Genomic DNA, 26616 nt, shown 5'->3' with positions numbered 1-26616 from the left:
GCTCATGGAAGTTATCCGTAACGTTAGTATAGTAAGTACATAAATCAAAGTTCGCACGTAACACACGTGCATACAATACCTATATTTCTTGGTATTCAATAACTAATCTTCTAGTTACATCACGTTGTCTTCATTAGATCACAAGAATTTCTCCAATAATAGCTGAACTCAAATGATCTGAAACCATCGAGTATATAACCAGAAATGTGCCATCAATCCCTGGCAACTTATCACGCAAGTGGGCCTTATATCAATTTTCAATATCAACTCTCGTTTGCGCAGAAATCACAAATTAGAAATCTGAAATAGTGCACCACTAACAACTGACCTGTGTGTACGTCTCCGTATATTCCAAAAATATTCTGTATTTATTGTAATAAATATAATATCTCCAACAATAGGGGCTGTTCCATTCGGTAGTGTGGGAAAAACAGCAAGACATCTAATTGCAAAACAAACGGAATCACATTTCATCGGTAATTAAATATTAAATTAAATATGTAATTTTTCAATTTTCGTCCATTATAGCAAAAGTCAAGTTAAATTGGTCGTTCTGACGTGAAACAGTTAACGACACCCGTCAATTGTTTCCAATTCGGGCTGGCCAATCGAAGCGCATTTGTCACCGCAATGATTTGGCAGATTAGTTTTCAAACGAATTAAATGACAATTCGTCTCTATTTCTGTTTATATCCTCGATGTCTGAAACAAAAGAAATTCACGTAATGGAGAAGCAGATACGAATACGAAAGAGAAAGCCTTTTTTGCTGTAAACACCTTTCCCGTGTGATAGTTTAAAATGGTTCTAATACTTCAGAAAATAAATGATAGGACTGACGTGTTTTCTGAAACAAAAGTGCTAAACCTAAATAAAGAATATAAAAAAACGATTACTTTGTTACTTATCTTTTACCCTAATATCTCTACAATAGTAGTGGTTTCAATATTCCTAAAGTGAAGAAAGCAATTTGCCTACATTTCAAGGTTTTTGTAGGCGTCATTGGGTCGTAGGCTCGGGTGGTTGACGTAACTGGTCCCAAGCCCTTTTAAGCCCATTCGCCGGTCGTGTCGTAACTTTTGATAATGGCAGTTCATTCATATTTCGACCCATATATGCATATTCTCACACGGAAATATATAATAATGTGCATTAGTTTGCGTGTCGTAAGGGCTGTCACAATTATGTGCGATTCTGCGATAATTATGTATAATGCAATGCCAAATTGTCGCGTGTCGCTGCGACTGGCTAGATGTCTTTTTTTATAATATCAAGTGACGGGACGAACAAGTCGTGCGACTGATGTTAAGCTACACGACTGTTCATAACAGTTGCAGTGTCACTCAGAGCTTTAAATCGCAAAGATCTGAGGGGCGGGGCACTGCCGCTGCGCCTGTCACCCTGAGACATAAGGTGACAAGTTCCATGTGCCTGGAATTTCTCCAGCACCCTTATCCTTCAAAACCGGAACACAGTAATATTGATATTACTGCTTGAAAAAAACATTCAATGCTTTGGCTTAAATGACATTGCCGCGGATGAACTGTATAGCAAATGTGTGACATACAAACTAGATCTATTAACTATTTAAACTAAATATCTATTGTTGAAACATGCAGAAAAATTTTTCGTCGACCCGGTGGAACATGAACCCACAACCATGCTGCACCGTAGCATTGCTCTAACCATCTGAGCTATGGATTCAGTTACCAAGTCGTCGAAATTCTCGTATGTGTCTTTGTTATAGATCTTTGTACTGACTTTTCGGCATTCGTCGCCGCTAGTGACATCTAGTGAAAGATTTTTTAATAACCTCATCGCAGCCGATACCTTTACAGGTATCACAACTCACGCAGGATTTATTGAGATTTTTTGTGAAATAACTCCTCTAGTTTTGTTCAGTTAGTGTTGTGGGGTGATTCACCTAATTAAACCGTTACGATATCGTAGCGATTTAGTCGTTGAACTGCTTTTTCGTATTCACGTGTGACAGTGAACGTCAACGAGTCCAATTTTAAAGACGTTCGATCCAAATGTCGTTACAGCGTATGGTGGTATATGAATGGAACTTAAATCGACTCTAAACGACATGTCATACGTATTCTGCTAAAATTTTGACAGTTCTTTCAATAGACTTTCGACGGCTAAATGTCAAAATTCGCAATCCAAGATGTCGTTCATTGGTCGTTACGTTTCGATTCTACTCATATCAACGTTCGTTCAAGTGATACGTGAATACTCATTTTGGTAAGGACTTCGATCGAACGACTACGTAACTTCAACGATGTTTTGATAGCTTGAACTTACGTGAATCGCACTCAGAACTCTTCGATATCTTAACCGAATCGTTCGGTTGGACATCGTTCTCGAATCGAAGGGCGCTTTCCGAGCTATTCAAAACATTCGAGTTATAGGTTCGATTCGGAGTTGGATACGATATCGTTATCCAGCAACGTTTACGGAGTTAGTCGGCGAACATAGATTATAAGAAGAATGACATCCTTTTATATACATTTTTAATGCTTTAAACGCCTAAAATATAGGAACGCATTAGTCTCGCATTAAAATAAATTAATAAAGTTGAACAAAATCCAGATTTTATATAAAATAATAAAAGATTTCCATATTTTTTTTTTTATGGAAAGTGACGATGAGGTCGACGATGGAGCATGCTCACTTAAATAATGCCTATTCACTCTCGCCTTGAAAAGACCCAAGTTATAACGTTCAGGGAACAAGTCTGCAGGTAGGGAATTCCACTCCATAACCGTTCGCCATATAAATGTGGAAGCGTAACGCTTCGTGCGAATCTTTGGTATATCCACAACATAGGGGTGGAACCCAAGCCTACGCCTAGTCCCCCGGTGGTGGAAAGGGGAAGGCGGAATTAAATCGTGTAATTCCATCGCACACTCCGTGATATATCCTGTAAAATACCGATAAGCAGGCAACTTTACGGCGGTGTTCAAGGCTCTGCAGCGTCGCCTCCACTAATTCCGAGTCACCTATAAGCCACTTGACACGGTTGTCAATTGAATCCGAAGTGGCCAGTTGATATGTAGCAGAACCATCCCAAAGGTGGAAGCAGTACTCTATGCATGGTCGGACTTGTGCTTGGTACAGCTGAAGCAACTGTCCCGGCGTAAAGTAACGCCTCACCCTGTAAAGGATCCCAAGCTTGCTTGCTGCATTTTTGGCCATGGATTCAATGTATCTGCCGAAGTTCAAATTGGACGACAGGTCCATTCCAAGTAGCTCGAGACACTCGGCTATCGGTATGGATATATCACGAAAAGTCGGAGTCAGCTCAAAAGGACTCCCGTTTTGTGGAGAATAGACACGCCTGTGTTTTGGTAGCGTTAAATTTGACAAGATTGGCATTGCCCCAATCGGAGACTGCCTGGAGTGTCAAACTAAACGGCTAACCATGGACTCTCGATAAGACTGGATTCTCTCCACTGACTCTTGCATTGGGCAAGTACCTATCTACAACTGTGCTGTCATCAGCATGCGCAAAGGTACCTGGAATTAACATATTGTTGATATGCAGCAGAAAGAGAGTTGCAGACAGTACGGAACCTTGAGGAACTCCGGTTCCGGCTCCGGGAAAATCTATCGCCATGTGTTCGGAAGAGTAGCCTTGACATCATCACAGCCAAGACCACTCGAAGCGAACGCTCGCTCAAGAAATCCGAGATCTAATTGCAAAGGTCAGTGGGAAGTCCATAACATGGAAGCTTACTGCGTGCCCAGACCCTGTCAAAGGCTTTAGAAATATCCAAACACTGCAGTTGCTTCGCCTTGCTTTTCTGTAGCCTCGCTCCATATGTGACAGCCATATACAAGAAGATCCTCAGTAGATCCCCCTCGTCTGAAGCCGTACAGGCGATCACTGCAGAGGTCGTTGTCTTCAAGGTACGATAGGAGACGGTTGTTGAGTACACGTTCCATAGTCTTGCACAGTATGGAAGTGACTGAGATAGGTCTATAGTTGACGGGGTCAGCTCTACTTCCCTTTTTTGGCACAGGTTGCACGTTTGCAAGCTTCCACGACCTGGGAACTACACCAGTCTCAAGTGAGAGGCGGTACAGGCGTGTGAGCACAGGAGACAACTCAGGCGCACAGTTACGCAAGACTATTGCTGGAATTCCATTTGATCCGCTAGCTTTATTCACGTCTAGATTTCGCATAGTTCTAAGTACCTCTTTTTGGCGTATGAGAACTGGCGCCATAGGCCAGCCTGAGGTAAAGTAAGTGGTAGGTTCCCTGCGGCATTTAGACGTGAACTCTCTGCAAAGAGTGAGGCAAAGGGATTCGCCTTCTCTTCCGCAGTATGAGCCAGCGAGCCATCCGGCCTCAGCAGAGGTGGCAAAGATGGGCGACAAAAGTTAGATTCGACCGCTTTGGCCAGGGATCAAAAGGATTTGCTGCCTGCTGGATAAGCGGCAAGCTTGACCACTATGCGGCGCACATGGTCGAACTTGGCCCTACGTAACACGCTTTTGCACTTCTTGGCGGCCTTATTAAAAGCTTTCTTCAAATTCTGAGTACTCGGAGCTTTGCGTAGTGGAGCATTTGGCCAAGCTTGGTACGTGGACTGTTTATGTGCTTCAGCACAACCACAATCAGCGTTAAACCATGGACGACCTTGGGGTCCATTGGGTACATCAGAGTATGGTATGTAATACTCCATAACGCAAGACCTCGCCTACAGCATCAGCACAGCTCGACGAGTCTCCTGAAGTAAAGCAGGGCTGCCACAGATATGACGCAAAGAAATGGCGCATTTCACCCAATCTGCTAACTTAAATCGCCACACCCGTCTCATACTACTAGGGCCCTGGTCGGGTGAGGAGTATACGGATACAGTTTTCACCAGACAGTGGTCGGAAGTACCCAGTGCAGTACATCCATAACCACGGAGTGTCGGTCCGGATCATTTGTCAGCAGAAGGTCCAAGCAATTAGCCGTATGAGATTCAATATCTGGTATCCTAGTGACGCCACTGACAAGCTGGGACAGGCTTAGCGTTAACGCAAGTTTACGCGTCTCTCTCCCAGCGTGATCGGTCTTCTGGTATGGGAACAACCATTCTTGATGATGTGCATTAAAGTCCGCCAGAATGACTAGTTGCGCCGCTGGGTACCTTTGCTAAATCTCATCAGACGTCTCACTCAGATATTGGAACAGCTTGGTCGTCTCCTGATCTCCACTGATTTTTTACATTCTTGCTTTATAAACAATAGGATGTTCGATAACTTTCGTTCGATAACTGTGTTCTGAATAACAGTTTGACGTTCGATTCAGTTATCGTAAAGAAAAATAACACCTACTAGTGGAATCTCCGTTGAGTTTTGTTCAAATTTTAATTATATTATTACAAAATGTTTATTGCTTTTCTGATCTAGAAGATGAACATTTGCCTTTCTATTGAATCGGTTCGCGTGAAAATCGCATTTAAATAATTCGATACAAAAAATCGTTAGGTCGTATGCACTTGAATCCTATATCGTAAAAATCGAATCGTAATCTAAAAACATCCTTACTGAGAATCCACAGGAGTGCACGGTGAGTATTGTATAGAGTTGCCTCTTTTTCGTCTAAAAAAGATTTTTTACATCGAAATTTGTAAAAGTCTAAAATTATTCCGTTTTCTATTTTCGCCGTTTCTGTTCACGATTTTGGGCAGAAATGGATTAAAACCCACCGCTTTGGGTAAAAAAAGACCCGGGCGGGAGTATTGGGTCTTAACCTACTGCCCATAGCTGTATACAAGTCAATGCGACGCCAAAATTGTAGTGTCGCGTGTCGGCGTGACAAGCGTCAACTTATTATAATACCGCCTTATGTGTCACACACGCACACTTCTACTCTTGAGAGCAACTAAACTGAACCATTTAAAGCCTACAGTGATTTGTTATATTGGTATAGTTTTTCTTGGCACATTAAATGAATCCATGAAGGTTTTATTTCCATGAAATGTTAGTGTTAAAAATAGATTTGTACTTGATGTGTGATATGTTTCGTATAGTGTACAAGATAGATATTGTCAATATAATGTAGATAAAAGACATGAAATATTTGATTGATAAGTTGATAACCGTTTGTATTTTTCCTGTTACTCGGTTGTCCGACCACGTTGATATACTGGTCTACAGAGATGTCTAAACAATTCCCTTAGATTTAAGACCTAAGGTCATGGTATAGTAAACGCTATGCTGTCCTCTGCAAACCTTTCTTTGAGCTCCTTGATTGGCGTTATTTTTCTCCTGATTTGGTCAAGTAACTCTAGGTCGTCATCTCTCCACGCCCTCCTTCCACTTTTCTTTCGTTCAGGTTTTTAAAGATGTCACAATTGACCACCATACTTCCAGTTCGGTTTTCAACTATTTTCAAGATATTTCTGCTTTCTTTCTCTCTAGTTAGCATCTCCCCTTTGTTGGAAATGGAATCATTTTTTCAGTCACGTTTGACCACGGAAGAAAATAAAACAATGGAAGGGCCTTAAGCCACGATTACCTACTATCAGAACTGCTGTCGCCAAAACTCACGCTATCGTAATGTTAAACACTGAAATCTTGATGGTGATTGGTCGTAGTTTCTAATTTAAAAAGATGTAGTAACAAATCCTGGACTCTTATATAATTTAAACTTTACTCAATTGGCATACCTATCTATTTAAGTAAAAATTTTATATTGAAATTTCATTCAATGAACTGCCATCTAGCGGCAATAGCTGAAAGACGACGAACGATTAACGCCCATTAACGTTCTCAAAAAAATGTCGACCATTATTGCAGCGGTATAAGATTTACTTTCGTTTTTTATAACAAAAATCTATTACGATAAACAGAAAATGCAAAATTTTATAAAATACTAGTTAGCAAGGGCCGACCAAGACGAACTTGACCAAGACCAAATTGAGAACTCTCTAAAGAAAGGTCAGGTCAAAAGTACCCTTAACAGAAACCACTGATGCGTGTTGATGATGCGAGAGATGTGTGTCAGGACCATAGCAAGTAGAAGGCTGTTGTCTCTATCCACCCCGATGGCGAAGGAACGTGAAATATATGTATTAAGACTATTTAGCCCGCTATCTCGAATGTCGATATACGTTTTTCATGAACAGTAATAACTAACACATATCCATCTCTGTCTTTCACAGCGAGCAATCCATAAGCAGTGCCCGCGCATCGGTGATGGTCTACGACGACGGCCTGAAGCGATGGGTGCCTTCCGGCTCCAGCTCCGGCCTGTCCAAGGTCCACATATACCATCACACACAGCATAACACCTTCAGGGTTGTTGGCAGAAAACTTAATGATCACGAGGTTGGTAAACAATGATTCATCGCTCTTGTACAGATTATGAATTATCTCGTCTTTAACTGTGAAGGAAAAGACGATGAGTCTAGCATGTTTGAGAACTTTCATAAAACTCTTCAAAGACATGTGAGATCTTCAACCCGCATTGGACCACTGGCGACCAGGAGTATAGCATAAGTTAACACTCTGTTTTTTTTTAAATGCGCATATTTAATCTAATCGCCTTACTACCTTACCTTTAGTAGATTAGAGCTCTTCGTAAAAGAGTTCGTTCAGGAAAGTTCGCCTAAGATCTTTGCAATTAAAAGCTATGCCCCTAAAATCTTAGCGATTTAAAGCTCTGAGTGTCACTGCAACTGTTGTGGACAGGCGTGTCGCTCACCAACAGGCCCACGACTTATTCGTCGCTCGGTATCGTTAAAAAACACCTCCATCTCAACTGATGAAAAAAGGGAAAAAGAAACTTATGCTTAGCTTTTTCATACTATTGCATCGACTTCAACTCACACAGGCTCACAAATGCCCAGCTTTTAAATTAAAATTGAATCATTTAAATTAAATGGATACCTACAAGTTTCGTTTGCTCTTTAAAAAACATCGTTTCGCCCACCTTAAGTGCATCGATCTGAGTCAACGCTGCAATATCCGCGTAAATATTTAAAAGCTCGTAAAATCGCATGCACTTGTGCTATCAACCGTCAAGGCCACGTGACTCGACATTCTTGTGACGTCATATTGCAGACGTCACGAAGTTTAATTAAATGTTTCACATTCTTGAACGAGAGTTCCGAGTATTACAACATGATAATATATGACTCAGGTTGTCAGAAGCAAGATTTTGTTTTATCAGGACATGTATATAAATAATATAGATTTAGATATGATTTAGATACATACATATCGCACTGCTATTACAGTGGTGTTGTAACTCAAAATTCGTGAAATTCTAGATTATGCCATTGCTTAATGTAAAATTTGATCCTCTACACTCAATCAATAAAACCGTCGTTAGAACATTGTAAGAAACATTAAAAGATATCTACTTAACTCAAAATGAGACAAGCCTTATGTGACTAGCTTACAAAACAGTCCTTACTCAAAAATATGAAATTATTTTTTCCCTTTTATTGTTAAATACATAAGGCAAGTAGAAAACTGTTAAGATGCCTGTAATAAATTTAACCTACAATTATTTAAATTTTAATGATCTTTCCCGGGAAATGAGTAATTCCATTTTCATCGATTCTGAAGAAATACACTTTTTAAGTTAATACATACGACACACTATAAGTTTCCAGAACTGGCCACTTACATAAACAATATTTAATAGTAATTACAAAATTTGAAAATGGAACTCTTTGGCTGTAGAGTACAGTTGTTTCATCTGACTGTCACTTGTTTTGACATTGTGGCGTCATTTTAGTAATTGGTTGTCCACATCGCCATGGGTTTATTTCGTGAAAATTTTCGTAGTATGATTTTCTACGACTTTAGTGTAATTTAACAGCTCAGCGGAGCTTCGCTCGGCTTCAAACTGCTTTTGGCGATGAAGCGCCATGCAAGACGACTATTTATAACTGGTTTGCAGAATTCAAACGCGGTCGTGTGATTCTCAGTGACGAATTTCGTGATGGTGGCCCGACCACTGCTGTGAACAACAAAAACATCGATCCTGTGCGCCGTATGATCAAAACAGACAGGCATGTGACATACCATGAGATTTGGGCATCTGTAGGCATAGGCATGAGTCAAATACAATCAATACTACACAAACATTTGGGTGTGAAAATGCTGTGCTCTCGGTGGATCCCACACAATTTGACTGAGGCTCAAAAACCGGATCGCGTCACTTGGTGCAATGCCATGCTTACCTGATTCATTTTCTGGAAGTTATTGACAAACTCCGTAAAAATAACCGTAAACGCCGGTTAATCTTGCACCACGATAATGCCAGTTCTCACACGGCCAGACAGACAAATGAATTTTTGAAGGTGAACAACGTTGACCTTATGAGGCATCCCGCGTACAGTCCCGACTTGGCCCTTGTGAATTTTATTTATTTCCAAAAATTAAGCACCAGTTACGCGGTCAACGATTTTCATCACCTGAAGAGGCTGTCGAAGAGTTTGAAAAATATGTTTCAGAGATTGTCATGGAGGAGTGGCATAAATGTTTTCAAAATTGGTTCATTCGTATGAAAAGTGCATTAACGCTAACGGAGAATATTTTGAGAAACAATAAATTCATTTCTGACCATTTATAGTATTTTTTTCTTATTCATTCCGGAAACATAAAGCGTTAACAGTGCTATGTCACATTTCCTACGGGGTAGAAAGAGAAAGATGTTATTTAGTAGCAATAGAGGTCCTTGTAAAAGAGTTCATCCAGAGAAGTATTACCACCTTTCTGCCGCCAAGCAGTAATGTCAGCATTATTGTGTTTTGGTTATGCATCGAGTGCTACGTAAAAGCACATTGGCAATGTAAAAAATGCCTCCAAACGTTGTGCATCGAAAAAGGATGTTTCGAAAAATACCACACATAAGCCCATTGGCCTCATTTGAGGATGGTATTTTTTTTCCAAGTATAATAAATATTGTTTTTAGTTTTTTGTTATAAAATATCTTGCTAGCCTCCAGTAGTTACGTTAATAAAGTTTTTTTCAAAATTTTCTTACTAGTTTGTATTTGGGTCCAAATGGGTTCATAATTACAACAAACTAGTGGAGTAACTTCATAAAAAATAATTGAATATCCATTCAATAAAAATTTAATATACAGCGAATAGCGAGATCTCTCGCCAGGACTGGTAGCTGTAAAGGTACTAACTGGGTGATAAATCTTTCATAGATTTCTCAAAGATGGCGCTACGACTAAAAGTCGTTGAAAAACCAAATACAAAGACACGACGCAAGCACATAGAAAAATTCGTGAGGTCCGCTGGTTCGTTCCGTGGCTTAGTTGGTATAGCGTCTGACACGGTAAGCTAGAAGACGTCGATTCGTATCAGGCCGGATCGAAGGAATTTTTTCTGAGTGTTCGATCAAAGCTAATAATTATAACAAAGTAGTGGAGTAATTTCACAAAAAAATTAATATCAATTCAATAAAAATTTACTTACTTGAAGTTTACTTAATATACATACATATTCCTATTATTCATATTATATCTATATTAATTAGGGAACAGTCTGTATTCAATCAGCAGCGTGCAGACGTGATTATTGTGTACAAACTATTTTGCCGTTGCCATGCCGTTCAACGGCATGGCAACGTTCACCTCGTAAGCGTGTAAAAATATTTAAAACGTGTTTATATATAAAATGTTACGGCTGTTACGCGAGTTTGAACATTGTTAGAAGGATTTAATTAGTGTTAGAATTAGAGTGGAACTTTTTAATCAATCTTAGATTGAACGATAATTCTGTTATGACTTAAAAGTGTGTAGGTGAAAATATATGAGAAATAATCGTAAAATCGCACACCTCATGGAAGAATGGTATAAGTGAAATTACGTCAAAAATGTTTATTGCACCATTAGATACAGAAAAATATAACCCACATCCTGTCCAGTTCTTGTAACTCTATCGACAATACTAGACAAGCAGCAGTAGAGCTCGTTGTGAAAGAGTTCGTCCTGGGAAGTACTGCCACCTTACCTATCTGCGTTCCGGTTTTGAAGAGTAAGGCTGCTGGTAAAATTACAGGCACATGGAACTTGTCACCTTGTCTCAGGGTGACGGACGCAGCGGCAGTGCTCAGATTTTTGCGATTTAAAGCTTCGAGTGGCACTACAACTGTTATGGACAGGCGTGTAGCTTACCATCAGGCACACACGATACGTTCGTCCCTTCACTTGATATTATTTAAAAAAATACAGAAAAATATAACCCACATCATCCTTGTAATATTGTCGACAATTTGCTGTTGTAAAAATTATATTTTATAATTTTGAATTGTGAATAAAATAAAAACACTATCGACTAATATTGTCGATAGAGTTACAAGAATTAGAGAGGATGTGGGTTATATTTTTCTGTATCTAATGGAGCAATAAACATTTTTTAACGTAACTTCACTTATGCCATTTTTCCATGAGGGATATGAAAATTTTCAACAAAATTATCCAAGGATGTGACATGTGGCGCTGTTACGCGCACACCTTACATCTAGACCGGGGTTTCAACCTGTGGTCTATGGACACCTTAGGGGTACGTGTAATTCACACCGGGAGTCCATGGCGAGTCTACCTAATTTCATGCATTAATATATAACTTTTTATAATCAAATCAAATCATTTATTTGCATGTCACAGTTACAGTACATTTTTAAATACAATTTATGGTGTTATGTCATTGTATAGGATCATGTGACGCCCTGTAAGGGCATGGCAAATTACAGAGGGGCATTTATAAATTATACTAAAAAATTAAAAAAAAACGACCTCAAAAGTTAGTGGAATTACATATTTGCCTAGTTTTATTGAAATCGGTTACCGGAAGTGCGCGAAACCGGAATCATCCCCAATTTGCCACCCTTAGAGGTAGATTTTTTCTTAAAATTTAAATTAGACCAATACTGAGGTACCCTTTTTCCAACAAAAAAGAATCATGAAAATAGTTTCTGCTGAATGCTGGAGTTATCGCGTAAGACACGTACGAAAAAAATACAGTCGAAATGGGAACCTCCCCCTTTTTTGAAGTCGGCTAAAAATAATTTTTAACCGTTTACTAATGTAAACGATATGTTTGAGTAAATAGGCACTGTGAGCGTGACCTTTCTGAACTTTCTTGCCCTTTGATGGTCATTCATTATTGGAGCGAGCGAGACGCCCGTCAATGCAACTCGCGAGCCTTTCTTCTTCGTCATCTTTTTGAAAAGGGTCCTTGTGCTCTTTGAAATTTTGAAAGGGGTCCATGGCTAGAAAAAGGTTAAGAAATCATGATCTAGACGTGTGGTAGTGAACCAGCCAATGCTTAGAAAAGTGCGATGCACTGACCAAGTGTTTTTTTTGTGACGTCTTTGGTAGCTTAACTTGATGATAGGATTAGTTTGGGAAATTAACTTTTCTTGTAATAAATTGGTTCTGGTCTGAGTGTCCCGTGTAGTGCCCCGGAGATTTCATTGCTCTGGCACTCATGGTACAGGGACATCCCTAGTTTGATACCTCGTAATTAGTGTGAATGGGCATTTTTTTTTACGCACCCACTCAACGTAGCTAGGGAAACCCTGTGCCGCGGGTGTCATGGACACACATAGACAACCATAAATTACACCCAAACTCACGAGAGTAATAAATGTAGGCCTTACAAATATTTCTCCCGGCTCGGGAATCGAACCTGGATCCTCTGCGTGGCATGGTAACCGTTCGGCGACGGAGGCAGTTAAATTTAGGTGGCATGCATTAACGTCAGTTTCAATCTGGTGAGATCGAAGGCAAATGCGCACTTGTTTTTTAATATTTTTTAATACAAATAAATAAATATGATAATATTTTAATGTAAATTAAAAAAATCGAAAGAAAATCTAATTCAAATAAAAAAAAAGTGTGGGTCGCCGACTCAGACATAGGGGCTGCGATCACTGTTCTGGGTCGTGATTGGTTCAGCAATTGTAAATTGCCGTCCAGGCAGGCAGTGTTTCCAATATAATGGGAACTTTTGAGCCGGACATAAGGCTATAAGGCGGGATTTTTTTTTGAGTTAGATTAGTTTTTTAGGTTAAAAATCTCTTGCAAATCCCATTTTTATTTTATTTTAGTACCTATTGACGAAACCCAGTGCAGTCCTGATCCTTAACTAGTAATATACGATAGTATTATACGACTAATTAAATTTCATTGTTACTAACATAGAATAAGAAAATTGTCACTAAAAAAATATGAACATTAGCTTGAAATAAAAGTTTATTATTACCTATTAATATTATATACGAAAGTATATTGTCAAGTTAAAAAAGAACAACTGAGTGATTCTGACTGAGACAGTTCAACAAATATGTAAGGATCGCGATAATTAGTCGTTTTTATCTGTCGTAACAATTGACATAACATTTCCAGGTGGTGATAAACTGTGGCATAGTTCGCGGTCTCAAGTACAACCAAGCGACCCCCACGTTCCACCAATGGCGCGATGCGAGACACGTATACGGGCTCAACTTTTCGTGTCGCGAAGACGCCGACAGCTTTGCGCGCGCCATGATGCATTCACTCGAGGTAAGCTATGGTTTTTTGTTTAGTTTCAAGTGTTAACAGGCGACTGCAAAGCTCTGTCAGTGGCAACATCTTACATGTTCTTGCTGCAAAGCAATACTGACTACTGTAGTATGGTTAGAGTGAACCAGTATAATCATCAAGCACTTGTTCGGACGCGGCAACACAATATTTTCTTTTTTAAATAAATAACGTACATTATCATAGCCCTGCACTAAGGAAAAACCCTGTGTCGCGGGTGCCACAGACACAGACAACCATAAATTACACCCAAACTCACGAGAGAAATAAATGTAAGCCATACAAATAATTCTCTCAGCTCGGGAATCGAACCGTTCTGCTACAGAGGCAGATAGAAATGTAACTATTCTTTCCTATCTATTTAATTAAAAATAAAATATTTATATGAATTTTGTAAATGTAGTTCGAGTTAGGGTTTGCATTAATATTGGACATAAATAGCTGATGATTTTAGCCGGTTAATCTGACGTGAACATGGGATCTGGGGGTCTATTCTCGTTCTCCGTCCAACATTCATCCATAACAATTACTGTCAAAGAAGTAATGCCCGACCCAATTAAAATACGTGTGTCGTGTGAAGATGCGTGTTTTAATTTTGCCGAGTATTACTTATTTGACAGTAATTGTTTCGGATGATTGCGAGACGGAGAACAAGAGTACAGGGCCTGTAAAGAGCCCGCAACCATAAGATAAATATGGTAACTCCATACAAACGTAGCAGTGTGACTTGTATGTAGGCGCGCCCTTCGCCGCGTGTCATGTACGAACGCACACATTCGCCAATCTCTTTCGTCGCATAACACTGGTCGTTCCGCTTTTCATTATTTATGCGAATGTGTGCGTCCGTGCACGGCGCGCGACAGCCGCGCACACACACAAGATGCGCTGTCACTTTGTACGCAGTTACCATAATTCTCTTATTTTACGTCACGTTTGTTTGAAAAAAGAAAAAACTTCCCGATTTAGGTCCGAAAAAACAGTTTCATTTCCAATGTTTATATATTTTTTTCACATATTGCAGATACTAGCGAACAAGATAGCAGGCAATTCCCCTGCGCCAGCCGCGGCGCCCAATCCCCCCGCGCCCTTCAATGGACACAACAACGTGCATTACGACGAAGATATGGGGTACAGGTACATAGTTGAAAAAGTAGCTTTTGCCGCGACGTCTTCCTAAGTATTACTTTCAATGCAAAGAAAGCTCAAGGCTTATTAACAATGGTCGGAATAGATGGGAGTTAATTTATCTAAACTAAAGAATAATGTGGACATTCCCTTCTACAAATCCCGGGACTTCGCATAGCTGATTATGTCTGAGTGTGCGTATTATTTATTGAAATTTGGAATACATTGGCGACAAATTATTATTTCCTATTGAGTATTTGCTAGAAAATATTGTCTCAAAAAGTAATATTGTAGTTGTGTTTCTATTTGTAGTTACGTATTTAAATTTAGTAGCAGTAGAGCCCCTTGTGAAAGAGTTCGTCCAGGGTAGTACTGCCTCCTTACCTATTTCTGTCGCCAAGCAGTAACGTCAGCATTACTGTGTTCCGGTTTTGAAGTGTAAGGGTGCCGGTGGTATAACACGCACGTCAACTTATATCACAGGGTGAACGGGCGCAGTGGTAGTGCCACTTAAATCTTTGCAATTTATACTTATATTACCATCAGGCGCACGACTTGTTCATCCCGTCATTTGGTGTTATAAAAAAAATACTTTAGCCTTTTATTTAAAAAATAAAGATGAGACAACCTATATTTTTTACCAGTAAAAAAAAGAAAGTTTATACACATTGATAACGAAGTGGGTGTCTCTACTAAGAAAACGTTCGTATTTTATGTAAATTAACTCAATTCCGATCACTGCTTATTAATGAACACGTCAAAGTCAAAGTATTTATTGCTTTCATGTGTTACAAAGTGCACTTAAAACTAAATGACTTTTTTATAAAAAAGAAATTGACCTCCAAAGTTCGTAGAATCACATCAATTTGCTGAGTTTTATTGAAATCTGTTACCGGAAATTGCGCAAAACCGGATTCGCCCCTAGTTGGCCACCCTTACAGATGGAATATTTTTGTCAAATTTAAATCAGACCAATACTGAAGTGGGTACTTAGTTTACTTTTGTTGGAAAGAGGGTTCTTTAAATCAGAAAAAAAATCATCAAATCGATTCATAAATTAATACAGTCGTATTGCGAATTTTCTCCTTTTTTAAGTCGGTTAAATATCAACATGACCCTGTTATGGCGGCGCAATTTAAACATATGTACTTCGGAAGACGTATAGACGTATAGGTCTTTGGCATAAAGTATTTTGCTTCCATGTTCATTAAAGGTCAACTTACTAAGTAAAAAATAGAGCATGCTTTTTACTATACAGTCGAATGTAGAGTTCTTATTTTAGTCTTTGTTTTTTTTTACAATCGGCCGTGACGAAAAGGTTTCTAAGTAGTGGCCTTGTAATCAGTTATTTGTTCGACTGCACCAGATCTACGAGAATTATGTGTTGTTTACAGGATTATTTTTTTAAACCCAACCTCTTATTAAGCACGTAATTAAAACAAACTTATTGTATGAATTTCGACATTTTTTCTCTTTTTTTATTTCACGTCCTGCAACATGCCCATACTATTCATCGACCTTGCATTTTAAATATTCTGCAGTTGTTTTTAAACCTAATGAATTAGATGATTTTGAGATAGGCCGCTATTCTTGAAAGCCGTCGATGTAATAAATTTTGTTTAACAACTTCAATGCTTTACCAGAACGATGACACGCGAAGACGCAGCGATGTTGCAACCCCAATATCATGCGCCGCAGAACCACCACCACCAGCAGCAATACCACGCACAACCCTCGCAGTATCATGCTCCGCATCAGCACCATCAGGTAAAAGAAGAGGATGTATTTTTATCCCATTTAATACAAAGTAAAAGAGTGAGTTGGTATGGTTTTTTGTGCAGAATTAGCTTATTTCTATATAATTATTATTTTTTTCTATATGTAAGAGTAAAATTTGAAGTACTCATTTAATTCTTTTTTTCGTTTTTTCTGCCACGATATTTACATATTTTTTGAAAACATTAGTTAAAATTATTATTTATCAATCTCGACGACCTCGGTGACCCAATGGTTTGCACTGTGAAATGACCTTTTCTAAATTAGTTCTGATTTGTGTGTTCTGGATAGTGCCCCAGAGTGAATTCCGCTGTTCTGGCACTAATATCCATAGTACATAGTATGTCCTTGTTGAGACCAGTCAATTGGTGTGGTGCTTATTTACTTACATGTATGATTAACACGATAGGGAGCGACTTGCGCGAAAGCGACATAGATGCACGAGGGTGAGGTATTTCATAGGACAAGGAACAATGAGTCACGCAGTAACAACAACGGCCTACAATTGAATAATTGTACAAAACTCCCGCCACCCTCATTTACAGAAATTTAAGTAAAAAATAAATAACGCACAAAACTCACAGCCCCTCACTAGGGAAACCCTGTATCGCGAGTGCCATGGACTCACAAAGAGATAACCACAAATTACACCCAAACTCACGAGAGAAATAATTGTAGGTCATACAAATATTTCTCCCGAAACTGATACCTCTGCGTGGCAAACTAGCATGGTAACCGTTCAGCCACGGAGGCAGTTAGGCAGAGGAATATGTGTACAATAGTCATTATATCTACCTACACCATCGAGTATATAATCAGAAATAGAGACGAAATAAGAGTATATACATTCCTTCATCATTTATAAATATCAAATCTCGTTTGCACTGAAATATAGACAGCCGCCAACAACTGACCTGTGTGTACGTCTCCGTATATTCCAAAAATGTTCTGTATTTATTGTAATAAAGATAATATCTCTAACAATGGGGTGCTGTTCCATTCGGTGGTGTGGGGAAAAACAGCAAAACATCTAATTGCAAAACAAACGGAATCAAATTTCATCGGTAATTAAATATTAAATATGTAATTTTTCAATTTTCGTCAACACCAAAGCTAAAGCTAAACTAGTCTTTTGAAGTGAGACAATTGACTACACCCGTCAATTGTTTCGAATTCGAGCTGGCCAATCGGAGCGCAGTTGTCACCGTAATGATTTGGCAGAATAGTTTTCAAACAAATTAAATGACATTTCGTCTCTATTTCTGGTTATATATTCGATGACCTACACTACAGGGAGTACAGCAGTATCTCGCGCTTTATGTCGCGTCTTGCTACAGCGCTAGTTTATCACACCTTATTATTTTTGTTATTTAACTATATGGCATATCATATCGTAATAACCCCGTTTGTCGTGTTCCGCAGCAGCCGGCACCGCCCGCGCCGCCGCCACACGGCGTAGCCCACGGCCACGCGCACACGCACACGCTGCCGCACCAGAACTCCGCGCCCACGCCCACGCACCACCGAACCAACAGGTCAGGGGACAGATATGCTCTAGGGTCCATTCATTTCATATGGGCGTTTGGGGTTATTATGAACGATGATTACTTATTGATATTGACTAATAAGTTTCATATAAATTGTCATAAATACACCAGTGAACATATATACGTGACAACAGCGTTCGATTATATTCGTGGATTCTGAGTTTTTCCGATGTGCAATATATGCGACCTGATACTGTACATTTGTGAATATTTAATACCTCATGCTTTGCAGTTATGACTTCTACCGACTAAAACCCCACGGTGGCCTTCTCGGTTGCTCTAGTGAGAGGGATCCGGGAGGAGCTACTTCCACCCCCTCCTTTACAGGATCTACCTCAACATCGACTTCTTTCAGGGGCTTGTTCAATATAGGATTTTACACCGCTCTGACTTTGTATGAAGTAATTGTCATATTTGTGTGACAGCGCACCAATGGCGGGCAACATGTCTCTGTCGGCCGCAACGTCGGCGCCCGCGCCGCCTGCGCCGCCTCCGGTGCCGCCGCACCAAAACCTGCCTGCGCCTAACGTTAGTACCATTTCCTTCTACGCACACATCATTAAATTGCTTTGCAAATTTCCTCACGATGTCTTCTTTCACCGAAAAGCTCATGGTAAATTTCAAATAAAATTTCGTACATAAATTCCGAAAAACACAGAGGTGCCAGCCCGCACCGGAACCGACGACTCTCTTGAGAGGCAATAGGCTATTATGACTGTTGAGAATGTAAAATAGTAACGTGAATATTTAAAGAAATAAACAATTCAATTAAAATCTTGTAACATAGAGAAACTCCTTTATTGAGCAAAATCAAAAATGCACAAAATTTTCTTTTTAATTTCGTAACAAAGAAGAAACCTGAAAATTAAGAAATTTTAGCGTAAACTGTTGACATTGAATAATAAAATTATGTAATCATATTAACAATTAATAAATAAACATAAAAAAAACATTTAATATCGCTCAACAAATGGTGAAGTATTGAAACTACTCCGCTAATATCTAACACACACTCACAGCCCCGTTACTAGGGACACTCTGTCCATGGCACCCGCGACACAGAGTTTCCTCACAAAATAAAATTTTGAGATATTATTTAAAACCATAACCCAGTGTTACAATATTGAAATTGTTTAATGATATTCAGTTGTGCATCGTTAGGGTAAGGTCCGATAAGTTGAACACGTTAACTAATTTTAACTGTGTTTAAATACTTTATTATACTATATATAGCTCGATTACCACTGACTGATCTAGATACTGACATAATTGTTCTCCCAGAAGGAGTGCCGGTGGGTAAAAATAATGTACTAGACTCGTAGACGGATCGGTCCCGTGAGTACCAGAAAAATCCGAAATCTTCGAAAAGTGGACTGCATCAGGTGAACGCCTACGCGCGCGGCTAAAGTATAACACCTACCGGAAAGGTGTTCTTACTAAAAATGGCCGCCACCCTGGTCAGTTTCTAGCGGAAGTGAAAAAAATTCGAAATTCGTAAAAACAAGATGGCCGCCATACAAATTGCAGAGCTTTATATCTCGAAAACTACAAGAGGTAGGTGGGGGGTGCTCGACCAAATGTCATAGAGGGCGGCGGGGGTCAACTGCCGGTGACAAATTTTTTTCAAGATGGCCGACTCAAAATGGCGGCCCGAAAAAAAGGTGGTCTAATCCGGCCGAAATTTGGCATGCGGACGCGTACGGGGGCTTAGGTTACAAATCTGGGGTTAGAATTTTGATTCCGCCATTTTCCAAGATGGCCGCCATACATGTGAAACTTTCGCCCTTTGGAGTCATTTCTCGCCCAGAAGAAGGGTGGATAGGTACAAGTGATGTAGGAGAGTAACGGTTATATCGGTCATATGAACGTCAAAAACTATTCAACTCCTCGAAATGTGCTCCGCATCAGGTACTACCCTAGCCGTCCGGCCAAAGTATACGTCTAGGCTCAAAGTGCCCAAACAAATGTTCATACACACCCTGGGCAATTTTTAAGGAAAGTGAAAAAAGTTCAAAATTCGAAAAACAAAATGGCCGCCATACAAATTTTGAAAGCCTCCATCTCGGAAACTATTGGAGATAGGTGACTCGTGTTCCAACTAATATTGTAGAGCACGCCAGAGTCCAACTGACTGTTGAAATATTTTTTTCAAGATGGCCGATTCAAGATGGCGGCCCGACAAAAAGGTGCTCCGATCCGGCTGAAATTTTAAACACTTCCATGTCTGGTAGTTCTTAAAAATAATATGTGGTCAAAATTTTGATTCCACCATTTTCCAATATGGCCGCCATACATTTTCTACCGTCTAATGTGTTTCGAGGCCTACATCTCGGCGAGTATTGAAGATAGGTGAAGCACGTTCAAACAAATATGATAGAAGATGGTAAGAGCCAATTGGTGGTAACAAAATATTTCAAAATGGCGGATTCAAAATGGCGGTTCGACAAAAAGGTGCTCAGATTTGGCTCAAATTCGACATCTGGCCATGTAAAGAACGTCCACAATACGAATTTGTGGTCAAAATTTTATTAACGCCAGTTTCCAAGATGGCCGCCATACATTTTTTATAGGACAATGTGTTTGGAGGCCCACATCTCGGCGAGTATTGGAGATAGGTGGAGTGCGCTCTAACAAATGTGATAGAAGGTGGTAAGAGCCAATTGCTGGTAATAAAAAAAAATTCAAAATGGCGAATTCAAAATGGCGGTTCGACAAAAATGTGCTCCGATCCGGCTCATATTCGATATCTGGGCATGTATAGAAGCCCACAATACAAATCTGTGTTCGAAATTTTAATTCAGCAATTTTCTTTATTTTCCTTATATTATATATAGCTCGATTATATATAGCTCGATTACCACTGACTGACTGACCCAGTGATTTAGATAGTTGTTCTCCCAGAAGTAGTCGCGGTGGGTAAAAATGATGTACGGGAGTCGTGGTCGGATGGCTCCAATGAGTACCAGTAAAATCCGAAACCTTTGAAAAATGGACCGCATCAGGTGGAACCCGGCAGCGCGGCCAAAGTATAACACTTACCGACAGGGTCGTCAAACTAAAAATGGCCGCCATCTTGGTCAGTTTCTACCAGAAGTGAAAAAAATTCAAAATTCGAGTAAACAAGATGGTCGCCATACAAATTTTAGAGCCTTGTAGCTCGGCGAGTATTCGAGATAGGCGGGAGGTCCTCTACCAAATTTATAGAGGGCGATGGGGGTCAACTGCTGGTGATAATTTTTTTTTAAGATGGCCGCCTCAAAATGGGGACCCAAAAAAAAAGTGCTCCGATCCGGCTGTCCGGGAGTCCACCGCCATTTTCCAAGATGGCCGCTATTCATGTGAAGTTTCTGCTCTTTGGTGTCATTTTTCTCCCGGAAGACGGGCGGGTGGGTTAAAATAATGTAGGGGAATTATAGACGGACGGGTTTGGTAAGTATCAGAAGATACCGTAATTTTCGGAAAGTGCTCCGCATCAGGTAGGACCCCAGCTGCCCGGCCAAAGTATGCATCTTGGCTCAAAGTCTCCAAACAAATGATTATTCACACCCTGGGCAGTTTCTACGGGGAGTGAAAAAAATTCAAAATTCGGAAAACAAAATGGCCGCCATTCAAATTTCGGCGGCCGGTATCTCGGAAACTGTTGGAGATAGGTAGATCGCGTTCAAACTAATATCGTAGAGAGCGATAAGATCTAGCTGGCTGTAGACTTGTTTGTCGAAATTATTTTTTCAAAATGGCCGATTCAAGATGGCGGCCCGACAAAAAAGTGCTCCGATCCGGCTGAAATTTTATAGCCTTCCATATTTGGGAGCCTGTAATACGAATTTGCGGTCAAATTCTAGATTCCGCCATTTTCCTATATGGCCGCCATACATTTTCCACAGTCCACTATGTTCCGAGGCCTACATCTCGGCGAGAGTTGGAGATAGATGAGAGGCGCTCAAGCAAATGTCGTACAGAATAGTACGAGCCAACTGCAGGTAAAAAAAATTTTCAAGATGGAGGACTCAAAATGGCCGCCAGAAGTAAAAGTGCTCCGATCCGACTGAAATTTAATATCCGACCGTGAATAGAGGTTCATAGTATGTATCTGCGAACGAAATTTGAATTCCGCCATTTTCCAAGATGGCCGCCATACAAGTGTATTTTCGGTTTGTTGACCAGCACATTTCTCCCAGAAGAAACGCGGGTATGTAAGAATGACGTATGCGAATAATGGTTGGGTGGACTTGGTGAGTATCAAAAAGTACCAAAACTTTCGAAAAGTGCTCAGCATCAGGTAGGACCCCAGTAGTACCACGTGCGAAGTATACGTTTTAGCCCTAAGGTCTCCAAACAAATGTTGCTCCACACCCTGGGCAGTTTCTACCGGGAGTAAAAAAAAAATCTAATTCGCAAAACAAAATGGCCGCCATACAAATTTCGGGGGACTATATCTCTGAAACTATTAGAGATAGGTAAATTATGTTTAAACTTAAGTCCGAAAAAGCGATAGGAGCTAATTGACTGTCAACTTAATTTTTTCAAAATGGCCGATTCAAGATGGCGCCCGAAAAAAATTTGCCGATGGTGCTGAAATTTGGCACTTGGCCGCATATGAGGCCCCATAATATGAAATTGTGTTTGTAGTTCTACATTTTCCAACATGGCTGCCATACATTTTCCACCGTCCAACGTCATTGTTCTCCTAGAACGAATCAAGGTGTGTTAAATAAATGTACAAGGATTGTGTTTGACTGAGAATATTGAATACCAGAAAAATCCAAACCCTTCAAGACGTGGTCTGCATCAGGTAGGACACCAGCTGTCCGGCCAAAGCGTCAGAGATGGATGTATGGCTTTCAAACAAAAATTATCAAGGAACCTGATCAGGTTCTACTGGAAATAAAAATTTTCCAAAATGGCGAATCCAAGATGGCCGCCATAAAAAAAATGTCTTTACTGAATCTTCACAATTATTGATGATGTATGAGTAGTTTCTTCTGAAGTATGTAAGGATACGACTTGACGAGATCATACCAACTACTTGACTCCCTCAGAACCAAATAAAGTTAACAAAAATATATTTCTGAAACAAACACTACAACCAGCAAACTGTCACAAGCCTAAGACACAGACCTCGCGGGCCGCTTTAGCGGCCCAGCGCAACGCGCAACATACTATACGTGTGTAGCTCGATTACTACTGACTGATGTAGACATTAGGTAATAGTTCGCCCAGAAGGAACAGCGATAGCTTAAAATGATTTACAGGAATAGTGGCCGGAAGGGTTCAGTGAGTACGAGAAAATCCGGATATCTTGGAATAGTGCTCCGCATCAGGTGGGACAGAGGCTGTTCGCTCAAGTATCGTAGATGGGCACATGGCTCTCAAATAAAAGTTGTCAAGAATTTTAGTCAGGTTCTACCAGAATCGAAAGTGTTCTGATATGACGAATTTAAGATGGCCGCCATACGAAATTGACTATTCTGAATCTTCGCAGTTGTCAATGATATACGACTGGTTTGTTCTGAGATATTTAAGGATACAACTTGACGCGATCGTACCAACTACCCCTACATGTAACTTAACTAGAGCAGTCGACAACCCTGCTTCCTCCCATCCAAACTCAACCAAAGAGGATTCTCTACTGAAATATGAAGTCTAATTCCCAACCTGTCACACGAGCCCCAAAGAAAGCCCTCGCGGGCCGCTTTAGCGGCCCGGCGCATCGCGCGGCATCTAGTCATCATATATGTGTGCAGAAACTACCACAAATTATAGCTAAACTCACGAGAGAAATCAATGTAGGCTATACAAATATTTCTCCCGGCTCGGGAATCGAACCCAGGACCTGTGCGTGCCAGGCCAGCATAGTAACCGATTGACTTCGGAGGCAGTTAATATTTAATCCTTTGACTACGTCCTTAGGCACAATTTACATTGCCGGGAACGCAATACAAGCGAATTTTTGTAACGAAATTGTACATAGCATAATGAAATTATATTAAGTAGCAGTAGAGCTCCATTGTGAAAGAGTTCGCCCAGGGAAGTACTGCTACCTTACCTATTTCTACCGCCAAGCAGTAATGTGAGCAATTATTGTGTTCTGGTTTTGAATAGAAAGGGTGCTGGTGAAATTACTGGCACATGGGACTTGTCAACTTATGTCTCAGGGTTACGGGCGCAGTGGCAGTGCCCCTCAGATCTTTGCGATTTGTAGCTCTGAATGGCACTGCAACTAGACAGGCGTGTAGCTTACCATCAGGCGCACGTATTGTTCGTCCCGTCACTTGATATTGTAAATAAAAAAAATCTATGGTTTGGAAAATTCGCGTCTTCATTCCGTTCAACGCAATGTAAATGGAGCTTGTTTTTAAGGATTTGTTCGCAATGGTGGCCGCGACTCCCTCGCTACCTCGCCGCCTGCTATCGTCGTTGACAAAACTCGGTTTAATTTTAGAATCTCCTGGTTTTCCTTGTTCATTTTTGTTTTTAATAAATTTATATGCATCGCAAATAATTATTATTGACGTTCGCATTGTATTACTGCATTGTATTATATTTTTATCATAAATTTAATAAATATGCGCCGTACTATGTCGTTTTCGGCTGGTTTAAGAATTAAAACGGTAAGAAGTGAAGTGGTTTTATTTTGAGATATTTATTAACGTGAAATTATTTATTTATTTTAACTTGAATTTTTTAATTTATATTAAATGTTTTGTATTATTGGTTTTTGTGTTATAACAAACGCACACATTCATAGCAATTTTTGGTGGAAATAGACCGGTGAGATTTCAATTCTCGTCTTTCCTCGTCTCGTCTAGCCTCGCCGGTGGAAAACCACCTTTATTGTTTCGCAGTTGTCAAATTCCCAATTAATATTAAAATATTTATTTTTAGGGTCCAATGGCGCCGCCGACGCCGCCCGCCGCTCCGCAACCTCCACCCATGGTACGTTTTCATTATTTAACTCTGTTTGTGACCAAATTATTATTATTATACACTGTGTGACTTTTTAACCGACTTCAATAACAAAAGGAGGTTCTCAATGTATCGATTTAGATGATTCTTTTTTTTTGTTGGAAATAGGGTGCCGGAATAGTGGTCCCTTTTAAATTTGAAGAAAATATTCCACTTCTAAGGGTGGCAAACTAGGGGATGAATGACTTTTGAGGTCGGTTTTTTTATTACTCTGTACTGAGTTTATGTGGTGTCGGATACTAGAAACGGCGTTAACGACCACGCTCAAGGACGCTTCCGGAATTCGCTTTGTTATCTTCATTTTACTACTCAACATTGTATACAAAATACGAAAATGTTTGTTCTTTTAACAAAAGATACAGACACAGACAAACAGAAACAGATTAATGGCAAGGGTACTTTTTTATTCTTCAGGAGACCCCGCTTCTCCCAAATAGAATTTACAAAAATGTTAAAGTTAATATTAATAATAATAACGTACATACTCAGCCCCGCACTAGGGATTCCCTGTATCGCGGGTGCTATAGACACACATATAGCCAACCACATATTTAACCCAAACTCACTAGAGAAATAAATATAGGCCATACAAATATTTCTCCCGGCTCGGGAATCGAACCTGATATATTTGCGTGGCAGACCAACATGGTGTCCGTTTGGCCACAGAGGCAATTATTTTTACAAAACTAAAAGTTAATTTAAATTTTTATTGAATTATATTCAATTATTTTTTTGTGAAATTACTACACTAGTTTGTTATAATTATTAACACAAAGAACGAACAAAATATAGAAAGATAGAATAGCCGGGTCTGGTAGATAGATAGGTAAAGGTATCTAACTGAGTGACGAAATACTTTCATAGATATCTCATAGATGGCGCTACGGCTAAAAAGTCGTTGAAAAACCAAAGACAAAGATACGACAACACGCACTTAGAAAAATTCGTGAGGTCCGCTGGTTCGTTCCGTGGCTTAGTTGGCATAGCGTCTGGCACGGTTTTCTACAATACGTCGGTTCGAATCCGGCCGGATCGTTGGAATATTTTCTAATTGTTCGATTTTTGTATTAATAATTATAACAATTGTTCAAAAAAGGGAAAAAGATAATTACACAGAGAAAATGCATGAATATTGTGCGTGCACGTGGATGAGTAATAATGTTTAAGTTTATGACAAACGGTTTCCTAAAAAGTGAGTTGGTTATGTTTAATGTAAACGATGCGAATTGCAGGCACCACAGGCCCCCGCGCCCCCCGCTGCCCCGGCCGTGAACGGCGGCCCGCCGCCCCCGCCCCCTCCCCCCGGGGCGGCCGCGGGCCCGCAGGGAGTGGCGTCCCCCCCGCCTCCGCCGCCGCCGCCCGCGCCGGCGCCGCCCGATCTGTCCGGCCTGGCCGCGCAGCTGCAGCAGGCGCGGCTCAAGCGACAAGCTAAGGTACCCATCGACACTGGTGTCGCAAATGTTATGCCTATTTGTTGTATTTATACATAAGTGGAAATTGGGTAAGAGACGAAACGCCATTGAAAACACGCAATACGATATCTACTTTATTGTCGAACGACGTTTATCTAAAAATACTTTGCTAACACATACATATCAGGTTATGTAGACCCGTAAATACATACCTTATAGAGTTACATACATGACAAA

The 26616-nt window shown here is 40.1% G+C and overlaps 1 protein-coding gene across 1 annotated transcript in view; it reads left to right on the top strand.

Annotated features, from left to right (window-relative positions):
* Positions 1–26574, top strand: part of LOC113233658 (protein enabled) — a 43618-nt gene extending 17044 nt beyond the window's left edge. Inside the window, exons 2-9 of the mRNA XM_026468829.1 lie at positions 7165–7330; positions 13380–13535; positions 14575–14687; positions 16322–16445; positions 17877–17989; positions 18427–18529; positions 24887–24937; positions 26209–26574. Of these exons, the coding sequence (XP_026324614.1) occupies positions 7165–7330; positions 13380–13535; positions 14575–14687; positions 16322–16445; positions 17877–17989; positions 18427–18529; positions 24887–24937; positions 26209–26457 (1075 nt within the window). The 3' untranslated portion in view covers positions 26458–26574. The remainder of the gene's footprint in view (positions 1–7164; positions 7331–13379; positions 13536–14574; positions 14688–16321; positions 16446–17876; positions 17990–18426; positions 18530–24886; positions 24938–26208) is intronic.
* The last annotated feature ends 42 nt before the right edge of the window (positions 26575–26616 follow it).

The sequence above is a fragment of the Hyposmocoma kahamanoa genome, unplaced genomic scaffold (genome assembly GCF_003589595.1).
Source record: "Hyposmocoma kahamanoa isolate Upper Pololo Valley unplaced genomic scaffold, ASM358959v1 79, whole genome shotgun sequence".
In the NCBI taxonomy this organism is placed as follows: Eukaryota; Metazoa; Arthropoda; class Insecta; order Lepidoptera; family Cosmopterigidae; genus Hyposmocoma; species Hyposmocoma kahamanoa.
Note: the sequence above shows the minus strand (reverse complement) of the source record. Positions and strands in the feature narration are given on the sequence as shown.